Source organism: Salvelinus namaycush, chromosome 35 (genome assembly GCF_016432855.1).
Source record: "Salvelinus namaycush isolate Seneca chromosome 35, SaNama_1.0, whole genome shotgun sequence".
Lineage (NCBI taxonomy): Eukaryota > Metazoa > Chordata > Actinopteri > Salmoniformes > Salmonidae > Salvelinus > Salvelinus namaycush.
Genome location: NC_052341.1, coordinates 22,481,959 through 22,506,770, shown reverse-complemented (window position 1 = coordinate 22,506,770; position 24,812 = coordinate 22,481,959). Strand labels below are relative to the sequence as shown.

Sequence of the window (24,812 nt, the reverse complement as noted above, 5' to 3'; positions counted from 1 at the left end):
AGTGGGATGGGTGTGGCTTTGTGACTGACCACACAAGCAGCCTCTCACCGATTTGACATCTCTAACGTTACACCTTCAACACCCCCAAAATACCATCTTTGAGGGTGTCTGCTATCGCGGGTGAATGCTTGATCTGATTGAATCTAGGCCCAGGTGTGTTATCAACTACCAGAACATACAGGGGACAGAGACCGACTTGGTCAAAACTGATGTGTCCGACTGGGTTTGTACCCGATTCAGCACTTTTACCATACAGCTAACTGATATAAACACACACATATGATAGCTATACTCACAGTGATTTTTAATACACAGAGCAAAGACACAGAGAGAGGACTCTTCACGGAATTCGCAGAGGGTTCATGACGGCACTTTATGATACTTAATGATATTTTCCCTGCCGCATTCAAGGCCATCTGAGGCCAATAGTGTTCCACTGTCAACCCTGAGCAGCAGTGTCCAGTGGAGAAGCTGTAAATGATATAGTTTCTTCTAGTTAGTCTGTTTCCCATTGCTCAGCACTGGACTGGGCTGAACTGAGTTTGGCTGGCGGTAGGCCAGTTGGTCTAAACTCAAGACTGTGTCATAAGGTCTTTATTGCACCACAGCCCTGTTCGATCTGTGTCTAAAGTCCTAGTGCTGACTAACTCTGTTCAATCTGTTTGTGTGAGTTTTTGTACTCTGCACTCTAAGCCAAGTAAAGGGTTAAACCGATTGAACTAACCATTGGAGACACACCAAAGGCTTTGAGCTTTCACTTGGTTGTGTGTCTGCACTTGTACGTGTACCTGTGAGTCTGTTCCTAGCTACGTTGACCTCAGTCAGGGCTTTCTGCAGATCGTCTCCTCTGGTGTTGGCCTCAGAGAGCTGCTCCTCCAGCTTCCTCAGCTGGCTGTCTGTCGACACCTGGGGATAAGATGAAAACATGACATTTTTAGGTGCTTTGGCCGTATTACATAGGCACTCACATGGCTGATTCTTCTTAGAGTGTGAATAAAGATCGAGACCTGGAAAGCTGTCTTGAGGTTTTACAAGACGCCTCCAAAAGCTTGATGTGGGGCATTGTGATAGAACGAATCGCTAACTCTCAGGGACAGCCTTCCCATCCGAGGTGTGACTAACCCTGACTTTCTGCATGGTGTCCAGTGAGGCAGCAAGGTCCTCCAGCTCCATGCGTAGACTCTGTTTCTCCTTGTCCAGCTTGGCCCTGGTCCTCTGTAGACTCTCACACTGCTCTCCCAGCTCTGCCATCGCATCACCATGACGCTTCCTTAGAGACGCAGCTAGGGCCTCTGATTGGATAGAAGACTCCTCCAAGTCCCTCCTCAGACGCTGGAGTTCCGCCTCCCGCTTTTTATTTACTTCAATCTGAGGGGAGTGATGGAGGGAGAGAGAGGGGGAGGTAGAAGCTAGTCGTCCCATTTACAATGGCTATGATTACTGTTACATTCCTCCCATTACTGGTCAAATGGAGTGACATGTGAAGTGCAAGTGCCAATACATCTCAGGGTTACATGCTAGAGTGTGTTTGTCTGCATGTGTACCTGTGAAGCTGTGGCTCCCCCTGCCTCCTCCAGTCGGTCAGTGAGGTCATCCAGTTCTCTGGTCAGATCAGCTCTCTGCTTCTCCACCTACAAAACAAAGTCATTTGTAGTCTCTCATAATAGGCTTAACAATTACAAATGAGTTGGCTAGAGGCCAGTGCTCATGCGAGATTTGTTTCTGGGTGCAAATGTGTCAGAAACAGATCCTGCTCAGTTTATCACAAACAGTATCCTCTCCACACACAGTGACATCATCAAAGTGAGGCTCTTGTCGGTGGGTTATATCTTCCTTGTGTAAACCAGCTGTGGTCATCTATGTAACAGCCTGAGAGCATCTAAAGCGACAAAACATTGATAGCTGCAGTTTTAAAATATGCTGGAAACACTGTAAAGATATTGGTAAGCAAACGTCCCTGCAGATTCGATCTGGACCCACCAAAATGATCCCACATCCTGGGGATTGCTGTGATTGAAAGACACCAACAGGAAGTGACCTCAACAGGGTTCAGAGGTCAGGATCAGCGCACCTGTCCAATCAGAGCACAGCAGGGACGAGCATCCGTTGCAAAGTCCAAATATTGAGCGACTCCTGTTTCTTGGTCATCTACAGTAGCTACTACCATCTCTGTGTTTCCAGGTAGAGAAGGCCAGCATGTGAGTATTTCAAGTGTAAATGAGTTAAATGTCTATATAAAATCTATGTTGTGCTAGACCAGACTAAGCATCATCTCCATAAATACACTGCTCAAAAAAATAAAGGGAACACTTAAACAACACAATGTAACTCCAAGTCAATCACACTTCTGTGAAATCAAACTGTCCACTTAGGAAGCAACACTGATTGACAATACATTTCACATGCTGTTGTGCAAATGGAATAGACAAAAGGTGGAAATTATAGGCAATTAGCAAGACACCCCCAATAAAGGAGTGGTTCTGCAGGTGGTGACCACAGACCACTTCTCAGTTCCTATGCTTCCTGGCTGATGTTTTGGTCACTTTTGAATGCTGGCGGTGCTTTCACTCTAGTGGTAACATGAGACGGAGTCTACAACCCACACAAGTGGCTCAGGTAGTGCAGCTCATCCAGGATGGCACATCAATGCGAGCTGTGGCAAGAAGGTTTGCTGTGTCTGTCAGCGTAGTGTCCAGAGCATGGAGGCGCTACCAGGAGACAGGCCAGTACATCAGGAGACGTGGAGGAGGCCGTAGGAGGGCAACAACCCAGCAGCAGGACCGCTACCTCCGCCTTTGTGCAAGGAGTAGCAGGAGGAGCACTGCCAGAGCCCTGCAAAATGACCTCCAGCAGGCCACAAATGTGCATGTGTCTGCTCAAACGGTCAGAAACAGACTCCATGAGGGTGGTATGACGGCCCGACGTCCACAGGTGGGGGTTGTGCTTACAGCCCAACACCGTGCAGGACGTTTGGCATTTGCCAGAGAACACCAAGATTGGCAAATTCGCCACTGGCGCCCTGTGCTCTTCACAGATGAAAGCAGGTTCACACTGAGCACATGAGCACATGTGACAGACGTGACAGAGTCTGGAGACGCCGTGGAGAACGTTTTGCTGCCTGCAACATCCTCCAGCATGACCAGTTTGGCGGTGGGTCAGTCATGGTGTGGGGTGGCATTTCTTTGGGGGGCCGCACAGCCCTCCATGTGCTCGCCAGAGGTAGCCTGACTGCCATTAGGTACCGAGATGAGATCCTTAGACCCCTTGTGAGACCATATGCTGGTGCGGTTGGCCCTGGGTTCCTCCTAATGCAAGACAATGCTAGACCTCATGTGGCTGGAGTGTGTCAGCAGTTCCTGCAAGAGGAAGGCATTGATGCTATGGACTGGCCCGCCCGTTCCCCAGACCTGAATCCAATTGAGCACATCTGGGACATCATGTCTCGCTCCATCCACCAACGCCACGTTGCACCACAGACTGTCCAGGAGTTGGCGGATGCTTTAGTCCAGGTCTGGGAGGAGATCCCTCAGGAGACCATCCGCCACCTCATCAGGAGCATGCCCAGGCGTTGTAGGGAGGTTATACAGGCACGTGGAGGCCACACACACTACTGAGCCTCATTTTGACTTGTTTTAAGGACATTACATCAAAGTTGGATCAGCCTGTAGTGTGGTTTTCCACTTTAATTTTGAGTGTGACTCCAAATCCAGACCTCCATGGGTTGATAAATTTGATTTCCATTGATAATTTTTGTGTGATTTTGTTGTCAGCACATTCAACTATGTAAAGAAAAGTATTTAATAAGAATATTTCATTCATTCAGATCTAGGATGTGTTATTTTAGTGTTCCCTTTATTTTTTTGAGCAGTGTATAATCTTCAAAGGACAATCACAATCAGAGGGGTAATGACAGGCTTGGGTGATATTTATCTAAAACTTGAGGTATTTCCATTATAAAACAAGGCAACACATGTAACGGTTATAGTACTCTGAAACATATGGCCGTGAAATGCACAAACAATCAAAGCTTTAGAAGTTCCAGTTGAACGCAGTTGTTGGTTTTATGTTGATCTTTTACTGCTGTTTTAAAGCTGTTGAGAGGGTCTGTAGCCTTTTCCTCCAGTCAAATGACCCAGTGGCCTCATGGATGGAATGTTCTAAATGATTTTCATAATTACAAAAAAGTATTATTTTTTTAAACAACAAATATCTGGTGTTTCTATGTCAAACAGTTTTGTTATATTTCAGTCTTCTGTGATGTACAGTTGAAGTCGGAAGTTTACATACACTTAGGTTGGAGTCATAAACTCGTTTTTTCAACCACTCCACAAATGTCTTGTTACAAACTATAGTTTTGGCAAGTCAGTTAGGACATCTACTTTGTGCATGACACAAGTCATTTTTCCAACAATTGTTTACAGACAGATTATTTCACTTATAATTCACTGTATCACAATTCCAGTGGGTCAGAAGTTTACATACACTAACTTGACTGTGCCTTTAAACAGCTTGGAAAATTCCAGAAAATGATGTCATGGTTTTAGAAGCTTCTGATAGGCTAATTGACATCATTTGAGTCAATTGGAGAGGTGTAACTGTGGATGTATTTCAAGGCCTACCTTCAAACTCAGTGCCTCTTTGCTTGACATCATGGGAAAATCAAAAGAAATCAGCCAAGACCTCAGAAAAAAAATTGTAGACATCCACAAGTCTGGTTCATCCTTGGGAGCAATTTCCAAACACCTGAAGGTACCACATTCATCTGTACAAACAATAGTACACAAGTATAAACACCATGGGACCACGCAGCCGTCATACCGCTCAGGAAGGAGACGCATTCTGTCTCCTAGAAATGAACGTACTTTGGTGCAGAAAGTGCAAATCAATCCCGGAACAACAGCAAAGGACCTTGTGAAGATGCTGGAGGAAACAGGTACAAAGTATCTATATCCACAGTAAAACGAGTCCTATATCAACATAACCTGAAAGTCCCCTCGGCAAGGAAGGAGCCACTGCTCCAAAACCGCGATTTAAAAAAGCCAGACTACGGTTTGCAACTACACATGGGGACAAAGATCGTACTTTTTGGAGAAATGTCGTCTGGTCTGATGAAACAAAAATAGAACTCTTTGGCCATAATGACCATCGTTATGTTTGTAGGAAAAAGGGGGAGGCTTGCAAGCCGAAGAACACCATCCCAATCTGTGAAGCACGGGGGTGGCAGCATCATGTTGTGGGGGTGCTTCGCTGCAGGAGGGACTGGTGCACTTCACAAAATAGATGGCATCATGAGGCAGGGAAAATTAGGTGGATATATTGAAGCAACATCTCAAGACATCAGTCAGGAGGTTAAAGCTTGGGTGCAAATGGGTCTTCCAAATGGACAATGACCCCAAGCATACTTCCAAAGTTGTGGCAAAAAGGCTTAAGGACAACAAAGTCAAGGTATTGGAGTGGCCATCACAAAGCCCTGACCTCAATCCTATAGAAAATTTGTGGGCGGAACTGAAAAAGCATGTGCGAGCAATGAGGCCTACAAACCTGACTCAGTTACACCAGCTCTGTCAGGAGGAATGGGTCACAATTCACCCAACTTATTGACACAAGTTAAAGAATTTAAAGGCAAAGCTACCAAATACTAATTGAGTGTATGTAAAACTTCTGACCCACTGGGAATGTGATGAAAGAAATAAAAGCTGAAATAAATAATTTTCTCTACCATTGTTCTGACATTTCACATTCTTAAAATAAAGTGGTGACTGACCTAAAACAGGGAATTTTTACTAGGATTAAATGTCAGGAATTGTGAAAAACTGAGTTTAAATGTATTTGGCTAAGGTGTATGTAAACTTCCGACTTCAACTGTGTATAAATGGCATAGTGGGATGCAAACTCAAAATGGAATATTTCAACTCTATATCTGACATGGAACAGTTATCTTCTTTTTTTAAGACCATAACCATGTGTGTGAGGTGTACACTTTTGTTTCAAAGTAGATTTGTTTAAGACTACTAAGAAACACTCTGATGTAGCCCACTGCAGCAGAAGGTTAAAGCTTCAGTCCACTGGTAGTGTATGGTAGGAAACACTACCTCAAAGTCAAGTGTGTTTGTCCATGTACAGTATTTGTGCCTGCTTCCTGATATTCTACATGATCTATGTATTTTCTGTACGGTCTTCCTCTTGACATGGTTAATCAGCGCTCAGTGAAAACAGACTCATCTCATTTCAGCTCCAACCAAGCAGAGGGATCTCATCTTTCAGTTTCCTGTGCACTCACCCCTCCCCACTCTACCACTATAGCTCCCTATGCTGTCTCGCCCATGCACTCTGACCTCTGACCTATTTCTGTCATCACTCTCGTCCAGTCCAGTGACAGTGTCAACAGCTACTTCAGCTCAACACACTTCACAACCGTTCCCTTTCTGTTGTAAACTAAAGAGGCTAAAGGAAGGTCAGCTTTGTCTTAGTCCATGTGGAATGGCAGACACCTCTTGTTTGCATGAGAGTGTCAGGGAGTTTGGGTGAGCATTTGTGTGTGTATGTCCGACATTCCACTGGGGAGAAGATCCCATGGAAAACAGTACCAGGAGATAGTGCCGTCACTATCTCCTCATCTCTCCCTACCTGAGCTGAGCCAGACAATGGACAGCCTGTCTGCAGCGCTGGTATGTGTGTTAGAGACACTGAGAAGACCCTGCAGATAAAGCTTTACAAGTCTCTGCCTGTCTCTCTCTCACACTCTGCTGGCTTTAATAGGAGGCAGGGAGAGCACAGGGCTATTAGTTAAGCATACCACCCAGTGTGTGTGTGTGTGTGTGTGTGCCACCCAGAGCTAGGGAATAAGTGTGCAAACAGCCTAAAGGGACTGGATGTCACTCCATTCACCACCAGTGAGGATGAAATATGTATGTTTCTATCTCTGGCCTGCTTATTGCTACAGGGGAATCACAGCAGGGTCTGTCTCTCTAAAATACACACAAAACTCAAGTCTCGTTTCACATAAGAAGCGGTTAACAATCTCCTCCGACTGTTAAGTGAACAATCTTCTCTTCTACAAGGGATTGGTTTGACATGGACTAAGCTCAGAGTTTTAAACCCAGTTTGTAGCCTTAACATAAAAATATACCAGATGCCTTTTGGCCACCTTGGCGTGCTGAAGAAGAGGAAGACCGAAAAAATGATCCTAATCCATTATTTCTGTCACGCTCGTGCGGAGCAAGGTGGAGGAATGTGTCTGTGTGTGTGTGTGTGCATGTGCATTTGTGTTTTCATGCGTGTGTGGAATGGTGGGATGTAGGGGCTCTGTTTGCCTACGGGGCTGCTCTGTGAGTTAACCAGAAACACCAGGGCTTTCCTCTCATGTATTATCACAGGTGCAGCTGATTTGGGGTAACCACCAGAGGCACGGGACAGACCTATTTCCCCCACCAGCATGCCAAACACCAGGTCCCCCAAACCCACTCACTCCCATTTGCCTCAATCCCACTTCCCTGCTCCAACTGAACCCTCCACTACCCTTCCTGTCTGAAATCAACCTCCCACCTTACCGATTCTCTATTTCATTCTCCAAACCTAACTCCCTTCCCCAGTATTCCTCCTTTACCTTCTCTCTCCTTGACTTCCCTTCCAGGGTTTCAATCCTATGACAGCTCCTAGCTGCACCACGTCTCACAGAGTATTACAGCCGAGCAAAGCTCATCTCATCCCACAGCACCTTGGACTGCTCTAGTCTCTGAATGATATGTGATACAGGACTCTCCCTCAGCAAGCTCCGCCCTCCAACACCACAAACATTCACTTGGACAGTTCAGGACATGCCTTGCACCGACCACAGTAGACCGCAGTACTGGCCACAGCACCTCCAAACATAACGCTAACTCTAGCTCATAGCCCTATAACACTAATGACAGCCCAACTCCAGTGAGTTAAGGATGCAATAGGTTTGATAGAGTTAGGTGATAATGTAGGGGTTACAGTACTGGACCAGTGACAGATGTACTGTACCTTGGCTCTCATGGTTCTTTCTGTCTCCAGTTCTTCTTCCAGCTCCTCGATACGGACCTACAGAGAGCAGAGAGAGCATTGTCCTCATTACATGTATGTGCTAGCATTTCATAGAATCACTGCAACTTTCTGACAGATTTGAATAATACCCATTGTCCCAGTAAACCTACATACTCTGCAGAAATACAATGTTTTGTCTGGGCAAATAAGAGGCACCACCGCGTAGTTGGTTTGCTATTTCAGGGAAGTAGGTTTGTGGTGAGAGATATTCTCATTCTCTGTATTTCTCCCTGGGTTGGTTCAGCATGCCAGTGGGTTTTTTCTCTTCTCACAGCAGGAATGTCAGCAGCAGCAGTAGCCTCCATCATTATCTCTACTCTGACCCTCAGACTGGGTCTGCATGGGACTGGGCTTTCATATCATGTCAGTCAGCTCAACAGAGAATATCAACTGTCATTTCACTATATCTTTAATTCATACATGGCTGCCCAACGGGTGGGACTACAGTAATGAAGGATTTCACTTCATGAAATTATCGGGTTCATGTTGCAATATTTGATTATATTATAATTGTTACTATAGCTGAATGATTTATTGCACTTTCATCATTAATATATGACATCTATGACATACAATTGTAGGCTATTATTGCTTCAGTATAGATGCAATGTCATGCAGCTTCTTATCACACTAATAGATCTCTAAGTACATTTCAGTTTCCCAATATCATAACTACACACAGGTTGTTTATGCCCTTTTGACACAAACGTATTGCCAGAGTTTCTAAACATTGCTGTCTTCAGGCTTCAAGTCATGTCATGTTCTACAGCTCTATCTTGTCTCAGTGTCAGGAAGTGTGTCTAACACATACCGTATAGCCCCAGGACATCACACACACACACACACACACACACACACACACACACACACACACACACACACACACACACTAACATAGCCAACTCTCTCACTACTAACCACAAAACGCAGAGACTTGGGGAAACACCAAACAAAGTTCCACACTCTAAACACACAGGCAGGGTCATAACTTTAAATATCTCAATCACACTACTTTTTTTAACCCTTATTTTACTAGGTAAGTTGACTGAGAACACATTTTCATGTACAGCAATGACCTGGGGAATAGTTACAGGAGAAAGGAAGAATGAGCCAATTGGAAGCTGGGGATTATTAGGTGACCATGAGGGCCAAATTGGGAATTTAGCCAAGACACCGGGTTTAACACCATACTCTTACGATAACTGCCATGGGATCTTTAGTGACCACAGCGAGACAGGACACCTGTTTAACATTCCATCTGAAAGATGGCGTCCTACACAGGACAATGTCCCCAACCACTGCCCTGGGGCATTGAGATATTTTTTTTAGACCAGAGGAAGAGTGCCCTTGAACACCACTTCCAGCAGCATCTGGTCTCCCATCAAGGACCAACCCTACATAGCTTCAGAGGAAAGCTAGGAGTGGGATGCAGGGTGCTAACCTTCCCCAACCAGAAACCGTGGATTGATGGCAGCATTCGCGCAAAACTGAAAGCGCGAACCACTGCTTTTAGTCAGTGCAAGGCGACTGGAAACATGACCGAATACAAACTGTTTAGCTATTCCCTCCTCAAGGCAATCAAACAAGCTAAGCGTCAGTATAGAAACAAAGTAGAGTCACAATTCAACAGCTCGCCCAGTAGCACTCACTTCCGTCATCATGAAGTGCTTTGAGAGACTAGTCAAGGACCACATCAGACCTCTCGTGTCTGAGCTGTTGAATTGCGACTGTTTGTATTCGGTCATGTTTTTGGTCGCCTTGACCAGATTAAAAGCAGTGGTTCAGCTTTCAGCTGCCATCAATCCACGGCTGGGTCTACAGTCAATCACGGACTACAAAAAGAAAACCAGCCCCGTCGTGGACCACGATGTCTTGCTCCCAGACAAACTAAACAACTTCTTTGCTCGCTTTGAGGACAATACAGTGCCACCGACACGGCCCGCTCCAAAACCTGCGGGCTCTTCTCTGTGGCCAACGTGAGTAAAATATTTGAACGTGTTAACCCTCGCAAGGCCGCCAGCCCAGACGGCATCCCTAGCCGCGTGTTCAGAGCATGCGCAGACCAGCTGGCTGGTGTGTTTACAGACATATTCAATCAATCCTTATCCCAGTCTGCTGTTCCCACATGCTTCAAGAGGGCCACCATTGTTCCTGTTCCCAAGAAAGCTAAGGTAACTGAGCTAAACGACTACCGCCCCGTAGCACTCACTTCTGTCATCATGAAGTGCTTTGAGAGACTAGTCAAGGACCATATCACCTCCACCCTACCTGACACCCTAGACCCACTCCAATTTGCTTACCGACCCAATAGGTCCACAGACGACGCAATCGCAACCACACTGCACACTGCCCTAACCCATCTGGACAAGAGGAATACCTATGTAAGAATGCTGTTCATCGACTACAGCTCAGAATTTAACACCATAGTTCCCTCCAAACTCGTCATTAAGCTCGAGACCCTCGACCCCGCCCTGTGCAACTGGGTCCTGGACTTCCTGACGGGCCGCCCCCAGGTGATGAGGGTAGGAAACAACATCTCCACCCCGCTGATCCTCAACACTGGGGCCCCACAAGGGTGCGTTCTCAGCCCTCTCCTGTACTCCCTGTTCACCCATGACTGCGTGGCCATGGACGCCTCCTACTCAATCATCAAGTTTGCAGACAACACTACAGTGGTAGGCTTGATTACCAACAACGACGAGACGGCCTACAGGGAGGAGGTGAGGGCCCTCGGAGTGTGGTGTCAGGAAAACAACCTCACACTCAATGTCAACAAAACAAAGGAGATGATCGTGGACTCCAGGAAACAGCAGAGGGCGCAGCCCCCTATCCACATCGACGGGACAGTAGTGGAGAAGGTGGAACGTTTTAAGTTCCTCGGCGTACACATCACGGACAAACTGAAATGGTCCACCCACACAGACAGCGTTGTGAAGAAGGTGGAACAGCGCCTCTTCAACCTCAGGAGGCCGAAGAAATTTGGCTTGTCACCAAAAACACTCACAAACTTTTACAGATGCACAATCGAGAGCATCCTTTCGGGCTGTATCACCGCCTGGTACGGCAACTGCTCCGCCCACAACCGTAAGGCTCTCCAGAGGGTAGTGAGGTCTGCACAACTCATCACCGGGGGCAAACTACCTGCCCTCCAGGACACCTACACCACCCGATGTCACAGGAAGGCCAAAAAGATCATCAAGGACAACAACCACCCGAGCCACTGCCTGTTCACCCCGCTATCATCCAGAAGGCGAGGTCAATACAGGTGCATCAAAACTGGGACTGAGAGACTAAAAAACAGCTTCTATCTCAAGGCCATCAGACTGTTAAACAGCCATCACTAACATTGAGTAGCTGCTGCCAACATATTGACTCATCTCTAGCCACTTTAATAATAAAAAATTGGATGTAATAAATCACTAGCCACTTTAAACAATGCCACTTTATATAATGTTTACATACCCTACAATACTCATCTTATATGTATATACTGTACTCTATACCATTTACTGCATCTTGCCTATGCCGTTCATCCATCGCTCATCCATATCTCTTATTCATTCCTTTACACTTGTGTGTATAAGGTAGTTGTTGTGAAATTGTTAGATTACTTGTTAGATATTACTGCATAGTCGGAACTAGAAGCATTTCGCTACATTCGCATTAACATCTGCTAACCATGTGTATGTGACAAATAAAATGTGATTTGATTTGGTATGCTGCTGGCCCTTATCATCTCTAAGTCAAATGAGTTTTAGTGATGACAGTAAACAGTGATGTATAGAACATGCAAATATTTCAACACTGCTCTACAGGTAACAAAACAACCAGGAGGCTAGTCATTCAGATAACATCCGTATAACTTTAGCCAATAACATTCAAGTTTCCTATGAATGGCACAAGCCCACACAAACATTCCAAAGCATGCAAAAAGAAAGAAAAGAGGAGGATAAAAGAAAGTGAGAGAGCGAGCGAGAGAAAAGCGGTGTAGAAACTCACATGCCAGCGCAGGACCTCAGCAGAGAGCACAGCCATGGTGAGGCAGCAGCAGCCCAACTGACTGACTGACTCTCCCCCAATACTCTCTCTTTCTCTCTCTCTCTCTCTCTCTCTCTCACACACACATACCGACACACACACATGCTGCTACGCTCCACTCAGCCGAGCCGCTTCTCCTCAGGCATTCTACACTCCACACTTCCTGACACACACACACACAGAGAGTAGCAGAGCTCCCCGACTACTATATTTAATATATTGTATCTGTTTCTGTTACTTCTCCCCCAGTCAACTTTGCCTGAAACTGTTATCGCTAATATTTTGATACAACAATACTGCACTGTAGAATAGTTTGTTGGACCAACTGTTTTTTTTCTTCTGAACATGCCTGGGAACTGCTGTATTGGCAAACTATTGTGTGCAATGTTTTACCACAGTAAGTCCATTTCAGCATCATCTTATAAGCATAAGACACCGCAAAAGGAAACAAAACCGTTAGCCCATTATTACAGTGGACTTTTGGATGGTCTGATATCTGAAATTGCACTTACTTAAACTTTCCACATTAGGGGCTTTTTCCCCAGTGCAGCTCTCCACATTCAATTGAGCATAAATTGCAATCACATGTGAGTTGAGCCTGATGGCTCGGTGATTGTATTTGAGGGGTTTTCTATAGCGTGGGCAGCGATATCCTGTAAACCCCCCTCAGAGAGCCCTCAGAGAGGGGAACCGGACCAGAGGATGAACGATTAGTCTCTCCTGGCACACGCCTACCACAGACCTGCTCCTGCATCGAACTAACCTCATTAGACTCTACTCCTATCAATAGAACTCTCCATACTGTCCACATACGTATGCTCTGATCATTCCAGACTCTAAGCTCGAAAAGTTCTGGAATAAGAACCCTTTGTTTTTTTTAAACACCTTCAGATGGAGCTGTAGCTACCATGGCAATGGTATGCCCTGGTGATTTCATTGACTGGAGCGATGGCCAGGTAATTCAAGGCTTTTACCTCATCAGAGTCTCTACCTGGAACCTAAAAGGGTTCTTCAGCTGTCCCCATAGCAGAACCCTTTGAATAACCCTTTTTGGTTGCAGGCAGAACCCTTTTGGTTCCAGGTAGAACCATTTTTGGTTCCATGTACAACCCTTGCCACCGAGAGTTCTATATGGAACCCAAAAGGGTTCTACCTGGAAACAAAAACGCTTACCCTATGGGGGATAGCCGAAGAACCATTTTGGAACCCTTTTTTCTAAGAGTGTAGCTGAGAACAGGAAGGTCAAAATCATGTTATTAAAAATGATGTGCTCTGTGTACAGTACCCAGGTGGCTGAGGGCCTGGCTCCTGTCCTGTGTTACTTTTACACACGTACTGGACATGTAAACCCACATCTGCTTTAAAGCAAAACAGAAAAATACTGGTCACAAACTAGTTCATGATGATTGACTTGACCTCTGACCTCACACAATGATCCCTTTTCAGTATTGCTTTATTATAAACACCGTAAAACCAGCCATAAAACATCTGCCACCTCCGCGATGGAAGTGAATAGCATGCGTCTGCTAGCCCCATTCTACAACTGCATTCATATTGTGTCTGCCAAAGCTGCTTTGAACTGTAGAGGAGTAGTGGGAGCTCCATCATCATAGCTCTTCACTAGCCAACTCACCCCCACGTACACAATATAAATACAGAACATTGCACTGTACAGTACACAGGCTGTTCAGAGCTATCACAAAGCTATTCAGAGCTACCCCCAGCAGTACATTGTGCTTTAACTGTACTGTAGGGGGAAGATAGCTACATCATAAATGAGATATCTCTTTGATTTCCTGTGAGCTACAATGCTGTCTTGGAATCTTGACATATGCATGTGACCTTTATATTTAAACCACACACGAGTGGGCGAGAGACGGGAAGGGCCAACCAATAATCTGGTCTTTTGTTCAGCGCTGGTCTGGACACCTGCATCTTTATCTGTGGGAGGAGATGCTGATCATGATCCAAACGCACGCACACACACACACACACACACACACACACACACACACACACACACACACACACACACACACACACACACACACACACAGGCTTCATTGATGGGATAATGCCAGGGCTACAGTAAATGTGAAGACATGACCACTCTCACCGACACACCGATCGTCTTTCAGTCCCTCGTTCACCCAGCAGACAAAGACAGTCTTTATTCCTCTGTTCTTTCCCAACCTCTGGATAGAGAACCAAGGAACTGGAGGCATCCATGGATCTCAGGAGGAGTTAACCTGATCTGCACCTTTTGCTTTTACCACTCTCTCTTTTTCTCAATCTGTCGCTCTGTTTCTCCTCTTACTTTCTCTTTCAATCTCTGTCTTTCTTTCTCCTTGCATCTCCGTGTGTCTCTCTCTGTTTCTCTTCTTGACTCTCTTTCCATCTCTATGTTTGTCTGCAACTCCTTCAGTATCTCTCTCAATCTCGTTCTTTGCGTGAAGGAACAGAGCCAGACAAAACACATGTTCATCTACAAGTTCCAGTGACGGAGAGAGATAATCATGTTGGAGCTACAGTATGTCACAGCTTGTAAACGTTGTTCCCATAACCTTGTCTTCCGTGGGCTTTTTCATCATTTTGGGGTCGACAGGTAGTCTAGTGGTTAAGAGTGTTGGGCCAGTAACTGAAAGATTGTTGGTTTGAATCCCTGAGCTGACAACATGAAATAAGTCTGCCGATGTGCATTTAACCCTAATTGATCCTGTAAGTCACTCTGGAGAAGAGTGTCCGCAAAAATGTAATGCAATGACAACTGCAAATATTACATTAAAACCAAATGTTCTGGAATGAATGTGGAAACACAACAAGCTGCAGGGCGCATCGTTTTGTTTGGTATCTTCTGAGGACATGAAGCCCATTTACATAGTGCAAAGTATCTGCAAATCAGACACGATAACTACTTATTTATTAATAAAACATTATTTCACTAGGAAGGCTCTTGTGATTTTGAAGTGCATCTTTGCAAACAGTAACCTGAACGGAGAAGCCAAAGGGTAATGTCTACACAGCATATATCCACAGAGAATGGAGGAGTTAACTCCCTATAAGAGAGGCCAGCCTATAGATGTTATTCAGCTCAGATGGAGGAGTTAACTCCCTATAAGAGAGGCCAGCCTATAGATGTTATTCAGCTCAGATGGAGGATGTGTGTTTTTACCAGCTCCTCATTCTCCTGACAGGCAGGGGGCTGTGAAACCAGCCCACCAATCAGAGGACAGAACACAGCCGTGGTGCTGAAAAGTAGGAATGCAGATCTCTCCTTGACATCCCGGCTGGGAGCAACCCCCTTCAATCTTACCCCTCAAATCCACCTCAACCCCACCTTTAATCGCCCCCCCAGTCCTCCCACTCTCTCCGACACGTCTTAATGCCTCCCGACCCCTGACCCTCTTCCAACTCAACCCCTCCCCCTCCCCCATACCACCTCACAATATGTCTCAATGCCTCCTACCCCTGACTCCAAACTCATTTAAAGTCCTTCAACCCCACAACATCACCCCTCTCCCCTCCCCTGCCGCCCCTCAATATCTCCACTCCAACACCCCTTAATCTGCAGTCTGGGTCCAACCTGCAGCTCCTTGTTCCTCCTATGCAGGCTGATGTTTAGGGCCTCTTCTGCCTCCAGCTTGGTACTGGTGCTGGTTATCTCCACATCTCTCCTTGAGAGAGAAAGAGAGAGAGAATATATCAATACCATCATACCTTTTCCACAGTAAACTGCCCTGTGAGGGGACATGCTCAGCAGAGAGAATGAGTGGCAGACCTCGTTTGATCCTGGTGGTGCAACAAGGTGACTCACTCATTTGATTGGCATTCACAAGTGAGAATAATATTGTGCAACGAGGATGAATGACTTCAACGCCCCCTCTTCCTTTGAAAATTAAAATGTTTTTGTGAGAAAGAGAGGTGTGTGAGTGAAAGAGAAGGAGGGAAGGAAAGGGGGGAAATGAATGAATGACATCTGACGTCAAGGCCCAGTTCTGTTTTGGTAATGAAAATGTTATTGCGTTTGTGTCCTGTATGTCACAGCTGGTTCTACTCTCCAGGTAAAGGTCAGAGAACACCTTCCTCCATTCAGCCTCATATTACTGAGAGGCACATACCAACAAGTTAGGACATTACTGAAACCCTGGCCCGAGGCCCCGAGCCCTTAAAATCTAGATAACGGTCCTTTGCACTACTGATATCATGTTATAACCTCCACCAGGCATCTGTTTTGCTGCAAGCCAGAGACATGCAATCCAAATGTCTGCAAGCACCAAACCAAATACTGTTTCTGGACTGTTTTTTCATTTCTTGGATGTTGAACAGATATCATATGGTTGATATAGTATGCAGATGCAATTCCTTAGCAAAGACATCAGTTGACAACACCTGGACTGTCGGTCTGCCAATTTCCCTTGTTTTGGTTGAGGATAAGATGGGTATTTCAAGACTATTCACCCAGTCCCAACTCTATTGGGTCTATGAAAAAACTAAGCCACTTTGCATTATATTTCTCTCTATAAATATCTCATATCTCTGTAACTCATTGTCTAAGTTTTTCTTGAACTCTTGAACTGTTCTTTTTTCAATGGTAGCCCCCCTAAAATATTCATTAGCCCCCCTAAAATATTCATTAATAAATCAATATATCAGTCCAATATATTTTCTTTGTGAATCCTTTTTTTTTGTCAACCATCACATCTTAAACTTCTTACTTCTTGGGCACTAGGACCTGGGGGAGGCTGCTGATGTAGAGAATGCTGCACATGCTAGTGACTGTTAGGCCTACTTGTAGCTAACATTTTGGTTAACGTTAGCTACTTCTGTGGCTTGAGACTGCTAGCTAACAGTAAACGGACAGAAAAAGGCTCTGACAGGACGGATTCATGTAGATAGGCAACGATGTGAATTTGTGTTAAGTTAGAACAGAGAGAGAGTATTCACTACTATTAACTTTGGTCATAATCAAAGCTTTGTTAACCAATACGTGTTCATGTGAGGCTGCCTGTAAGTTACAGTGTAACAGACGTTGCGAGCTAGCTAACGGTAACGTTAACTTATGTTGAATTTAAAAGACACCGTTATGTGGCGATGATATCTAATTAACGTTGTATTTAATGTAGTTTTGCTATCTGTGCCAGGCTATAAAGGAGACAGATGACGTAACATCATGCACATATCTTTTCATACTCAATTTCTTTCATTCAGTAGGCCATTACAAAACAATTATCAGTAGGTCATGTGTAGAAAAGGTGACATAGTGTTGATCGCAATGTCATTGTATTATCCTCAATTTCTCAACTGTAGGCTAGCTAATGACTAATGTTAGCTGGATATATGGAAATTCTTCAAGAGAGGCAGTGCCAGCAGCTCTGTCGAAGGCCAATCCGGTGAGAAATGAAGATTTGACCAGTTCAAACAAACAAATTAAACTTAAACTGATGAATCACCTATTAAGCCTTGAGTTATTGTAAATATGAGTTTAATAACAATACATGTCAAAACACAGCAGACAAGAATGAGGGAAAGAAGCTGGAGGCTGACAGGGCTGAGGGAGCATGTCTGACGACAGGGCTGAGGGAGCATGTCTGACGACAGGGCTGAGGGAGCATGTCTGACGACAGGGCTGAGGGAGCATGTCTGACGACAGGGCTGAGGGAGCATGTCTGACGACAGGGCTGAGGGAACATGTCTGACGACAGGGCTGAGGGAGGATGTCTGACGACAGGGCTGAGGGAGCATGTTAGTGATTGGTTAGTGATTAAAAAAAGTGAGGAGATGTTCAAGCTTTCAGGTAAACTTATACACCATATGTCTTACTTTTGTTAGGCATAAATAAATGATTTTCATGATATCTTAAATGGTCATGCAGAAAGAGAGGCTTCTGTGCAAGGCAGAGATCAACATGCGAGCTGTGAGAGAGAGCAAGCGTGCCCAGAGAGAGAGGGACGACAAACAGATCCAGAGAGGGAGGGACAACAAACAGATCCAGAGAGAGAGAGACAACAAACAGATCCAGAGAGGGAGGGACGACAAACAGATCCAGAGAGAGAGAGGGACAACAAACAGATCCAGAGAGGGAAGGACGACAAACAGATCCAGAGAGAGAGAGACAACAAACAGATCCAGAGAGGGAGGGACGACAAACAGATCCAGAGAGGGAGGGACGACAAACAGATCCAGAGAGGGAGGGACAACAAACAGATCCAGAGAGGGAGGGACAACAAACAGATCCAGACAGGGAGGGACAACAAACAGATCCAGACAGGGAGGGACAACAAACAGATCCAGAGAGGGAGGGGGGAGGGACAACAAACAGGTCCAGAGAGAGAGGGACAACAAACAGATCCAGAGAGGGAGGGACAACAAACAGATCCAGAGAGGGAGGGACAACAAACAGATCCAGACAGGGAGGGACAACAAACAGATCCAGAGAGGGAGGGACAACAAACAGATCCAGACAGGGAGGGACAACAAACAGATACAGAGAGGGAGGGGGGAGGGACGACAAACAGGTCCAGACAGGGAGGGACAACAAACAGATCCAGAGAGGGAGGGGGGAGGGACGACAAACAGGTCCAGAGAGGGAGGGACAACAAACATATCCAGAGAGGGAGGGACAACAAACATATCCAGAGAGGGAGGGACAACAAACATGTCCAGAGAGAGAGGGACAACAAACATGTCCAGAGAGAGAGGGACAACAAACATGTCCAGAGAGAGAGGGACAACAAACAGGTCCAGAGAGAGAGGGACAACAAACAGGTCCAGACAGGGAGGGACAACATACAGATCCAGAGAGGGAGGGACAACATACAGATCCAGACAGGGAGGGACAACAAACAGATCCAGAGAGGGAGGGACAACAAACAGATCCAGAGAGGGAGGGACAACAAACAGATCCAGAGAGGGAGGGACAACAAACAGATCCAGACAGGGAGGGACAACAAACAGATCCAGAGAGAGAGAGACAACAAACAGATCCAGAGAGGGAGGGAGAACAAACAGATCCAGAAAGAGAGGGAGAACAAACAGATCCAGAGAGAGAGAGACAACAAACAGATCCAGAGAGGGAGGGACAACAAACAGATCCAGAGAGAGAGAGACAACAAACAGATCCAGAGAGAGAGAGACAACAAACAGATCCAGAAAGAGAGAGACAACAAACAGATCCAGAAAGAGAGAGACAACAAACAGATCCAGAAAGAGAGGTAGAACAAACAGATCCAGAAAGAGAGGGAGAACAAACAGATCCAGAGAGAGAGAGACAACAAACAGATCCAGAGAGAGAGAGACAACAAACAGATCCAGAGAGGGAGGGGGGAGGGACGACAAACAGGTCCAGAGAGGGAGGGACGACAAACATATTGAGAGAGGGAGGGACAACAAACATATCCAGAGAGGGAGGGACAACAAACATGTCCAGAGAGAGAGGGACAACAAACATGTCCAGAGAGAGAGGGACAACAAACATGTCCAGAGAGAGAGGGACAACAAACAGGTCCAAAGAGAGAGGGACAACAAACAGGTCCAGAGAGAGAGGGACAACAAACAGGTCCAGACAGGGAGGGACAACAAACAGATCCAGACAGGGAGGGACAACATACAGATCCAGAGAGGGAGGGACAACAAACAGATCCAGACAGGGAGGGACAACAAACAGATCCAGAGAGGGAGGGACAACAAACAGATCCAGAGAGAGAGAGACAACAAACAGATCCAGAGAGAGAGAGACAACAAACAGATCCAGAGAGAGAGAGACAACAAACAGATCCAGAAAGAGAGAGACAACAAACAGATCCAGAAAGAGAGAGACAACAAACAGATCCAGAAATAGAGAGACAACAAACAGATCCAGAAAGAGAGGTAGAACAAACAGATCCAGAGAGAGAGAGACAACAAACAGATCCAGAGAGAGAGGGAGAACAAACAGATCCAGAAAGAGAGGGAGAACAAACAGATCCAGAGAGAGAGACAACAAACAGATCCAGAAAGAGAGAGACAACAAACAGATCCAGAAAGAGAGAGACAACAAACAGATCCAGAAAGAGAGAGACAGCAAACAGATCCAGAAAGAGAGGGAGAACAAACAGATCCAGAGAGAGTGAGACAACAAACAGATCCAGAAAGAGAGAGACAATAAACAGATCCAGAAAGAGAGACAACAAACAGATCCAGAGAGAGAGAGACAACAAACAGATCCAGAAAGAGAGACAACAAACAGATCCAGAAAGAGAGGGAGAACAAACAGATCCAGAGAGAGAGAGACAACAAACAGATCCAGAAAGAGAGAGACAACAAACAGATCCAGAAAGAGAGGGAGAACAAACAGATCCAGAGAGAGCGAGACAACAAACAGATCCAGAAAGAGAGAGACAACAAACAGATCCAGAAAGAGAGAGACAACAAACAGATCCAGAAAGAGAGGGAGAACAAACAGATCCAGAGAGAGAGAGACAACAAACAGATCCAGAAAGAGAGGGAGAACAAACAGATCCAGAGAGAGAGAGACAACAAACAGATCCAGAAAGAGAGACAACAAACAGATCCAGAAAGAGAGAGACAACAAACAGATCCAGAAAGAGAGAGAGAACAAACAGATCCAGAAAGAGAGAGACAACAAACAGATCCAGAAAGAGAGGGAGAACAAACAGATCCAGAGAGGGAGGGAGAACAAACAGATCCAGAAAGAGAGGGAGAACAAACAGATCCAGAAAGAGAGGGACAATAAACAGATCCAGAGAGAGAGAGACAACAAACAGATCCAGAAAGAGAGAGACAACAAACAGATCCAGAAAGAGAGAGACAACAAACAGATCCAGAAAGAGAGAGACAACAAACAGATCCAGAAAGAGAGACAACAAACAGATCCAGAAAGAGAGACAACAAACAGATCCAGAAAGAGAGGGAGAACAAACAGATCCAGAGAGAGAGACAACAAACAGATCCAGAAAGAGAGAGACAACAAACAGATCCAGAAAGAGAGAGACAACAAACAGATCCAGAAAGAGAGAGACAACAAACAGATCCAGAAAGAGAGGGAGAACAAACAGATCCAGAGAGAGCGAGACAACAAACAGATCCAGAAAGAGAGAGACAATAAACAGATCCAGAAAGAGAGACAACAAACAGATCCAGAGAGAGAGAGACAACAAACAGATCCAGAAAGAGAGACAACAAACAGATCCAGAAAGAGAGGGAGAACAAACAGATCCAGAGAGAGAGAGACAACAAACAGATCCAGAAAGAGAGAGACAACAAACAGATCCAGAAAGAGAGGGAGAACAAACAGATCCAGAGAGAGCGAGACAACAAACAGATCCAGAAAGAGAGAGACAACAAACAGATCCAGAAAGAGAGAGACAACAAACAGATCCAGAAAGAGAGGGAGAACAAACAGATCCAGAGAGAGAGAGACAACAAACAGATCCAGAAAGAGAGGGAGAACAAACAGATCCAGAGAGAGAGAGACAACAAACAGATCCAGAAAGAGAGAGACAACAAACAGATCCAGAAAGAGAGACAACAAACAGATCCAGAAAGAGAGAGAGAACAAACAGATCCAGAAAGAGAGAGACAACAAACAGATCCAGAAAGAGAGGGAGAACAAACAGATCCAGAGAGGGAGGGAGAACAAACAGATCCAGAAAGAGAGGGAGAACAAACAGATCCAGAAAGAGAGGGAGAACAAACAGATCCAGAGAGGGAGGGAGAACAAACAGATCCAGAGAAAGAAAGTAATCAAGCCGCTGCAGCAACTCCTTCCAGAAAAGAGAGTGATTTAGGTGACAAAGACACTGGGCCCAGACAAGTGAAGCTGAATAGCTACCGACACTAAAGTTTTGGTACACAGAAAAGGGCATTTCAGCACTGCTGGTTTGAGAAATACAATTGGGTAGAGTACTCTGTCCACAAAAATGCAGCTTTCTGCTTTCCATGTAGAGTTTTTGGCAAAAACATTTCGATTTTATTATTTTGTCAGTAATGGCTGCAAAAATTTGAAAAAATCTTTGTTTATCTTTGGTAAACATGAGATGGCACTAACACACAGAGACAGTGTTGTGACAAAGCAAAGCTACCAGGCAACTAGCAATCATGGGAGCATTGCTCAGATTTTAACATCTGCCCATGTTAGTGATATTGCAGAGAGAAGGGAGTATCTGAGGAGAATTGTTGCGGTCACCTCAATGTTAGGAAGACAGGGACTCTCTCTCCGTGCAAATTATGAATCTAGTGAAAGAACAAATAGAGGGAACTTTCTTGAATGTATGGAGCTTTTGAAGGAGTTTGACCCTTTCCTGCAAAGGTACAATACTCCATCAAATGCGACGTATCTCTCTCCAGATTCTCAGAATGACATGATCGAATGCTGTGCTCAGGGATGGGCAGTCTGAACAGTTGGCTCTGTGTGTTAGGTATGTGACAGAGGGGACAGTTGAGGAGCATTTACTAGCACTAGCAGAAATCAAGTCATTTGATGCCCAATCAATAGCAAATGAGTTGCAACAGCAGCTCCAAATAAGAGAGGTATCAGGCCTATAGTGTGTTGCACAGACCAATGATGGTGCAGATGTCATGAGTGGATCCAAAGGAGGTGTGCAGCACATTTCAGAGTGCTGCATCCCGAGGCAATTTATGTACATTGCTATGCCCATGAGCATAATTTGATGTTGTCATACTTGCAGGGCTATTCTGGAGGCTGCTGAGTTTTTCAGTTTCTTGGAGAATGTGTATTCGTTTTTCAGTACATCCCTAGTTAACCACCACAAGTTCAAAGAAGCTCAGTCCAAACTTGGAATAGCATCAGCTGAACTTGTACAACTCTCAAACACCCGCTGGGCATGCAAGCTGCGGTCCATAAATGCAGTCCTGGACACTTTAACTGCTATTTTTGATTGTCTATCTGCCATTGGATCCCCCATGGCTGTTGGTCTGAGAGCAAAGCTTCATAAGTTCTCCACCGTGTATTTGCTACTGATGTTTCAGTCCCTTCTTTCTATAACTGAGGGAATACACAAGTTCATCCAGAAAGAGACTGTAGATCTGGCAGACGCTTGTTTCAGCAAACAAGCTGTATGTGACACACTAATAGGCAGACACATTTGCCACAGAACTTAATAACAGAACCAAAGCACTCTGTGAAATTCACAATATTCCAGAGGCAGATGCAGCAAGAAAGCGCAAACAAAGGAAAATGGGAGATTTTGTGGTGGAGACCTCCTTGGGTTTAGGCACAGAATTGTCATGTTCCCAAACAATGAAAACAGAGTTGTTGCTCCCCTGCTTGGACAGGATGGTTTGTGAGCTTGACCAGCGATTCTCGACTGTAGATGCAGATCTGCTCAAAGGCATACAGGCATGCAGCCCCAACTCAAAAAGCTTCCTAGATACATCATGCTTAACTGAGTTTGCCAAGAACTACGGTATTGATGTTAAAACAGAAGAGATGTTGGTGGCCAGAAACTTTCTTGCCCGTAAAAGAGAGGCTGGATGTCCTCCCAAAGATATGCTTGCTGTGCATAACCTCCTTGATGATATGTTTCCTTCTCTGAAGGAAATCATTCAGGTTGCCCTCACAATTCCTGTGAGCAGCTGCTCCTGTGAAAGGTCCTTTAGTGCACTGTGCCGGCTGTACTCCTGGTTGCGTAAGACAATGGGTCAGAAAAGGCTTGCAAGTCTTGCAGCCATGTCCATTGAGGGTGAAGTGCTTGGGTCACTAAGCCACAATAGTGTCATTGACCGATTTGCAACCTTTAAAAATAGGAGGTACACTTTGATGCATCCAGCAACAAAATAAGCATCAAAAGTGAGAAGCAGGAGGAGCAGTTATGTAACAAAGATTGTAATATTTGTTTGGAATCTTCCATGTGTCTGAATTATTGGGTTAATTTTGAGCAACAATTAACAAAAGGGTGAAACTTAAAAAAAAAAATATATATATAATGGTATAATATGACCTACATGTCGTCTCACTCACTCACTCTCACACAAAATAAAATCCCAAAAGTATTTTGGCTACATAGTACAGCCATTTTTGTGCGTTTTGTTGGTGTTGGATGGATGGGGACAGAGTGGACTTTAATTTATTTATTTGGCTAGAATTTAAGTAAGTCATATTAGATCAGTGTCTAACACAAACTATCAGACAGGTATACTTTTAGCCAACCTTGACAAAAAATAACCTTATTTTATAGATTTTACACCTGTTGTTACTCTAAATACACATTGAGAAAAGACGTTTTGGGGGCTTTAAAAAAAATCCTGGGGTAGTATGCCCAGACCCCCCTAAAAGGGGCTTAGCCCCCCTATCTATGAATCTCTAGTGACGTCCCTGGTCTATAACCCACTTCTTGACTTGTAAATTGTTATTAAGCATCTATAACCGGTTTAACTGAGTGCCTATAACTGTCTGATTGCGCTTATAACTGGTGTATGAAGCGTGTATATAATCTACTCCTTCATGAGTTCCTCCAGGCTGCTCCTCATCCTCTCCATCTCAGTGAGGCTCTCCAGAGTGGACCTGCTGTCTCCCTCCAGCTTCCTCCTGCCTTTCTCCAGCTCCCCACGCTGACGCCGCTCCTGCTCTAACAGGTACTCCAACTGAGTGAGAGAATAACAATATAAGCTTTAAAAGGTTCTGGGCTTCAATGGAGGGGACAGCATAACCGTTCATCTGCATCCGAAAAACATCATAGAAGCATAACGTT

General features: G+C 45.1%; 1 protein-coding gene across 1 annotated transcript in view; it reads right to left on the bottom strand.

The window, feature by feature from the left end:
* The window catches only part of LOC120029640 (myosin-16), a 50,456-nt gene that overhangs the window by 10,755 nt on the left and 14,889 nt on the right, over positions 1-24,812 (bottom strand). The window contains exons 6-11 of the mRNA XM_038974927.1: positions 24,560-24,705; positions 15,689-15,779; positions 8,008-8,064; positions 1,545-1,631; positions 1,123-1,368; positions 789-906 (exon numbers count right to left, since the gene is read on the bottom strand). Coding sequence (XP_038830855.1) covers positions 789-906; positions 1,123-1,368; positions 1,545-1,631; positions 8,008-8,064; positions 15,689-15,779; positions 24,560-24,705 — 745 coding nt within the window. The remainder of the gene's footprint in view (positions 1-788; positions 907-1,122; positions 1,369-1,544; positions 1,632-8,007; positions 8,065-15,688; positions 15,780-24,559; positions 24,706-24,812) is intronic.